Source organism: Hippichthys cyanospilos, chromosome 2 (assembly GCF_059441005.1).
Source record: "Hippichthys cyanospilos isolate Australia breed blue-spotted pipefish chromosome 2, RoL_Hcya_1.0, whole genome shotgun sequence".
Taxonomy (NCBI): Eukaryota; Metazoa; Chordata; class Actinopteri; order Syngnathiformes; family Syngnathidae; genus Hippichthys; species Hippichthys cyanospilos.
The window spans coordinates 14,235,563-14,241,562 of record NC_142370.1 but is presented as its reverse complement, the minus strand read 5'-3'; the positions used below and the strand labels follow the sequence as shown (position 1 = coordinate 14,241,562).

Here is a 6,000-nt window from a genome sequence, read left to right as displayed (position 1 = left end):
GCATCCCTACGTCTTCCATCATGGCTGCCTCTTCATCGATGTTTGGAGTGATGATACGAAACGCTGAGCAGCCGTGCTCGAACGTTCCTTCCAAATAAAGAGCGGGAGGCTACATTTAAGGCTTGTTGCTTTCTGTACTTGTGTAATCTACAGTGTTGTGGGTCATAAAAATGTGGGAGCAAAGGGGCAACAACAAGTTCACCTTTCCTCCACAAGTACTCAGCAACCAGGGCCGCAACATGCACGTAGCAAAGGGCTGCCTGAAAGTAAAAAGGGAGAAAAATTAGATGAGCCCCAAAATACAAATAAAAAAAATTGAACAGATTCTTTTTGTAAAAGCACCTCTGAAAGGTTGCCATTCTTGTTGTGGATCCTTGCCATGCTGTCCAACCAGGTCTTGCGGAGCTCTGGCGTACTTGTGTACGACTTGGCCAAACTATACTGGAGGTCAACCAACATCTCTGGGTCATCCTCGTGCTCTTTCATTTGCTCGGTGGCCATTAGCACTGTTCTGATTCTTTTGGTCAGGTCCTTCACGTCTAACGGGAACGCGGTGTGCTGCAAAACATAGCGATGCACACCCAGCTATAAGAAACAGCAGTAAACTAACCTAGGTTCAGAGCAAAACATTTTTTAATCCACTGAGGCATGTTGCGTGAACTCAAGTAGAAAAATGTTCTCAACTTATTGTTCACCAAAGTCACGAACAGTGAAGTAAACAAACAAACAATTAGAAGTAACTGAACCAAACCACAGAATTGAATTTAACTTGCGCTAAGTGATGTGCATTAAAATATGTAGTCATTTTATCCACCTATATTGTCATTGGCGTCATGGGTAAGCTGGTGTTTATAGCACCAGATTTTGTGGATACGGTTGCAAGTCAATCACAGGGTTAATGTTGTACTGTATCTGTGATCCAGATGGCTGGACATCATGTACTTTAGAACCGCGTGCTTTATTAAGTGTTTTTCAATCTACTGTTTAAATAGGTTGTGTACAAATCCATAAAAACAAACCTTGATGCTTTGATCACCGTTTGCACAGTTGTTAATGATAGACAGAGAGTGCTGGAAACGCGTGCTACCGATGCCAATGACATCAGCGATCAGTTGACTGACAGCAATTACCACCTGAACGGATTGCAGAGCAAATCTGAGACGCAAACACTGATGGACATCGCAAAAATCCTTTTCGGCAGAGAGAGGTACCTGCAGATGGGTTCTGACAAAGGATTGACGTCCGGTGTAGTCAAAGTTGCTTTTCATGAGGATGTAAAGGAGATTGGCTGAGGCATTGCGGAGGGAGCTCAACTTGGAGTTGCAACACTTCAGAATCTCATAGCACAAGGAGGCGCACATGTTGGCACGGCCATCGAAAAACGTGCTGGGGAACTGAGGGATACATGGGAGAAAAAAAATCAATTTGCAGGATTGTAACATAAGTTGTGTGTCAGAAAAGACATAGATGAAAGTACAAACAGATAAATCCACTTCAATGCATGCCAGACAATCAACCAGCACGTCTATGAAGGATCCTGTGGAGTTTGGTTCATTCCTTTTTTGGACTCATTATTCATTCACGGCTATTGACGGCTATAGATGTCAAAAATCGCATTATCCTGGACTAGCGGTTAGTGAGTAATTATTCTACCTGTCATTATATGTATTCTACCTGTCATTATATGTCGCTGGCATATATCAAGGATGAATTATTTTTATCCTCATGTAACAATTTTCATGCTTATAGCGGCACGCCCCTCGTGACTCCAAAGGCAGCTGACAGGTACCGACCGACCAAGCGGCGTGCGCCTTCGGCAGTAGCTGAAGTATCTTGGCTTCCTATTCACGAGTGAGGGTAGGGTGGAGTGGGAGATTGACAAGCAGATCAGTGCAGCGCCTGCTGCGGTGCAGACTCTGTACCGGTGCGCCGTGCTTAAGAAAGAGCCGAGCCGAAAGGCAAAGCTCTCTATTTACCGGTCGATCTACGTTCCTGGCCTCACCTATGGCCACAAGCTGTGGGTTGTGACTGAAATAACGAGAACCCGGATACAAGCGGTTGAATCGAGTTCCGGGGCTCTCCCTTAGATATAAGGTAAGACGCCCGGTCATTCGAGAAGGACTCAGTGTCCAGCCGCTGCTCCTCCACGTTGAGATGAGCCAGTAAAGGTGGTTCGGGCATCTGGTTAGGATACCTCCCTGGTGAGGTGTTCCGGGCATGTCCCACTAGGAGGAGTCCCCGGGGACAACACAGGACACGCTGTAAAGACTATGTCTCTCAACTGGCCTGGGAACGCCTGGGGATCCTCCCAGAGGAGCTGGACCAAGTGGCCTGGGAGAGGCTTCCCTGCTGGGGCTGCTGACCCCAGATAAGTGGAAGATAATGAATGGATGTCATTCACTGGCAGAGCAAGGGGGGACCGCAGGGGAAGGCAGTGCCACCTCTAGAATCTGATTGGACAACCCAGATGCCACTCCAGATAATTGACATGTCACAGCACGCCTTTTAGAATGAGCCTCTCTGACACATACGCGGTATCCATTTGCAAACTTTACTGATAAAATATTCATACAACTGCTTACAAAAGCTACCTTCCACAGAGTGGCACAGTGTAATATTTGCCCTGAGATTTGTAAATGACGCCAGCTTAGAAGCAACAATAAAATACATATTTTCTTATTTAAGAATTGTCATCGAATCTTCAAATGTGAAATATTCCATCCTCAACATGTTTACTAACAAAAAAACCATTGCAACCCTTAGAGCGGAGTACCAGTATGCCAAAATGTAACAGCAGTAACTCAATGAAAAGAAATCGGCATTTCAAACAGAACAGCTTTGAATATGATCTCAAATAATTTTATCATTTCCATAAAATACATGATTATATCATGGGCTCTGGGTCAAAGATTTTGACCAAAAGAATATGTCTAAAATTGAAAACATGTAGTGAGTCATAATTCCATTTATTTATGGATAAAAATGTGGCTCCAACAATAATGCCATTGACGGTTATCGACATCAAGATCAATTTTTACTAGGCTGGGGGTGAATGAATTACCAGTAATGCTGCTTTTACGGGAAACTATAAGAAGCCTGGCCAAAACAATGATTGATTAAGTAATCAATGATTCATTCATTAAAAAAGCATTTTCCCCATACGCTGCAGTGTTTAAAATAGTATCAGGCCTTTAATCATGACGGTTCACCTTGTAGATGAAAGTCCTGAGTGAGACGAAGACCTGCCTGAGAGCCGCCTCAGACTGAGGGATCTGCAGAAAGCACAGATGCACCTCAAACACTTTCTTCATCAGTTGGTTGTGGCCAAGATCGGAGTTCATTTGGCTCTGAGGGTAAAAGCAGTGCACGTGAAAATAATGCATGTGGAGTTGTATATTATACAGTCTGAATGGGTAAATCGATGTATCCACTAATAACTATAGAGGGGTCATTTTGATTCATGTTTCCATTTATATTGAAAATATTCTCTTCCAAGAAAGAGTATGTATCCTCATTTTTTGTTAGTTTTGCTGCATAAAAGGTTAGTATTCAATGTATTTACAAGCCATCTCTGCAACTACTGTACCTTGAATCTCATAATGAAAACGCTCAGTGTGTCGAGCACAGTCAGGCACACCTCTGTGGACACGTTGCCCTCCAGCAAAGATTGGCCGTTCACATCGCCATCTGCATGAGAGTAGACTGATGGCAACAACACAAGGTCTTTCTCAATTTAGTCATTTACTGTATGCGAGACATTATTTTATTGCACAATCATGCTAGGTGGAAGATAAGAGCAAAATTAAGATGCATGATTAATTTGCAAATGTATTTAAAAAAAAAATTTCCAACATATTGGGGTCCTTTAATAATTGGGAATAAATTCCAAAAGGAACATTTGATGATTTTTAGAATGCTTTTGCGTTTAGGTGGTTGTGTGTAAGTAGCAGTGTGTAATTAATTGAAGTAGTACCTAAACGCAAAAGTATTTGGATTCTCTCCCCAAAAGTACAATTTTGCAGTTTTTTTTTTTTTTTTTTAATTACATTCCCTTAGTTTTATTTTCTCATGTTACTGTGTAAAAATAATACATAAAACTGGTTGATTTTTTGAGTATTTCAAAAATTGTTCAAACTGTTCTCTCCAAGTTGGGTCAAATGAGTAACCTCACAACGAAATACAAAATCCAAGTTGTTGCGTTTGCAATGTTTTGACCCAATTTGTTAGGGTCAACACTGAATAATAGAATGTTGTGGCTCATTTTGACCCAAGTGTAAGCCAGTCCCGATTTAACTAATTAACTGGGTCGAACTCAATTCAAACTTTTGACCAAACTGTTATATTAGGGCGCAAGATGTGCAAAGCGGTTTTCTTGGCAAAAAGTAGCCTACTTTCAAGACTTTAAAATGCAAAATATATTTAGGTTTGAATAACATTTTTATATATGTCAATGGTTCCTTGTGTGTTGCTCCACAGTCTGGATGACTTCAGCATTGATTTACAATGTAGGGAACAAAAAACACAAACGTTTGAATGGTAATGGCATTCAACTTCTAAAAACCTTGTTATTTTATGAGATCTGTTTTATTTTATTGTTAGAAGAACACTATAATCTCCATATTCCAATCACGTTTGACAACAAAACAAATCATTTAACTGAATGAAGTGCACATTATTTTCCAGTCGCAGAACCTCCGCAGAACCACGAGCCACATGCGACTCTGAAGCCGCGGTTTGAAGACCCCAGCCTTTGACTATAGAAAAGTGCCACTTCAATAAAAAATTTGTAACATTTTATATTCCAATTTTTCACAAGCTCTGAAAGAGCTGCATCTTTTTCTCACTTGATGAGAAAAGCAAAACCATTCCTCCAAAATGTACTCCAAAAATTAATCTGTGAGCAAACACGTCTCCTTTGAAGAACTAATTCATCCACTTCACACGGGTGTCACATTAAGATACTGATGAGATAGCATTATTGCAAGGCCCCTTTAAAATATGCAGTTTTACTGGGATCCAGGGAGATCAGAAAGCCTGTCAGCATCTGGGGTGACCCCTATTATGCATCAACTTTTGTGCATAAGTGTGCACAAAGTAGGCATAAGCCTGCCCACAGATTTATGTGTCAGTTGTTAAGACAGTAGAATCTTACTGTTGTCGAATGTGTGCAAATTCTCCAATGTCCCAAGCTGTTGTAAGCGGGCGTGCAAAATCCCTGCCCTGCTACGAGACGCAGGCAGAGTCAAAGACGTCCTGTCAGGACCCGGAGGCGTTGCTGTTTCATGACTCCTGTTGGCCGCAAAACAAAGTGTACGTCAGAGGTCAATCTGCTTTACCTGATGCCCGTTGTGCAGCAGGCGAAAGAAATGATGTTATAAAAAGAAGTATCGAGCAACATTAGTGGACTCTCATCCATGCAGGAGTAGTTAGGCTTCCATAGCATTAACCAAATCAGTACTTAGCCAGCAGTAATAAGTCAAGCAAAAAGATTAAAGGACACAAAGAACAGAAACCTACTGAACCAACAAACATCATCTACTCCACCTGACAATGATTCGCTTCCCCGTGTATCTAAACTGATGAAGGCAGATCCTGCAGATTGGACCAAATTAAATAAAACATGAGCCCTGGGCAATCACTTGTACGCAATACAGCATGCTCATGCTCCATACTTACTCCAGTAGGTTAAAAAAGTCCATTAGCTCAGATGATGATGTTTTCTTCCAGTATGCATGAAGAGCATCTGAGAGGAATAAATGTGAGCTGTTATGTCAGGTATTTGGTGTTCAAGGCTAAGATATCCATCCAGTTCTGAACCTGCTGCTCAGAGTCACTGAAGAGGCTAAAGTGGAATTGTGAATGTATCTCACAGCAACTACATGAAAACCACATATACAGTATGAAACGCTAGAGTCACATTTAATGTTTATACTATTCACACACAGAGAACCAATTCTAATTCGAAGTCAATCATACTGTTCTTCATTTGGCCAATATGCA

The 6,000-nt window shown here is 41.5% G+C and overlaps 1 protein-coding gene across 3 annotated transcripts in view; it reads right to left on the bottom strand.

Annotated features, from left to right (window-relative positions):
* The window catches only part of LOC148427482 (dedicator of cytokinesis protein 9-like), a 38,241-nt gene that overhangs the window by 10,597 nt on the left and 21,644 nt on the right, over positions 1-6,000 (bottom strand). For 2 of the 3 annotated variants that reach the window (XR_015864903.1, XM_088408989.1), the window contains exons 35-44: positions 5,677-5,743; positions 5,545-5,592; positions 5,153-5,289; positions 3,587-3,702; positions 3,210-3,347; positions 1,212-1,394; positions 1,020-1,133; positions 343-558; positions 203-260; positions 1-87 (exon numbers count right to left, since the gene is read on the bottom strand). The exon at positions 1-87 is cut by the window's left edge and continues 20 nt beyond it. Coding sequence is in view for 2 of the 3 variants with exons in the window: in XM_088408989.1 (XP_088265115.1) it covers positions 1-87; positions 203-260; positions 343-558; positions 1,020-1,133; positions 1,212-1,394; positions 3,210-3,347; positions 3,587-3,702; positions 5,153-5,289; positions 5,545-5,592; positions 5,677-5,743 (1,164 nt within the window). In the remaining variant the exon portion in view is untranslated. The remainder of the gene's footprint in view (positions 88-202; positions 261-342; positions 559-1,019; positions 1,134-1,211; positions 1,395-3,209; positions 3,348-3,586; positions 3,703-5,152; positions 5,290-5,544; positions 5,593-5,676; positions 5,744-6,000) is intronic. The other variant, XM_088408990.1, reaches the window with a different exon arrangement.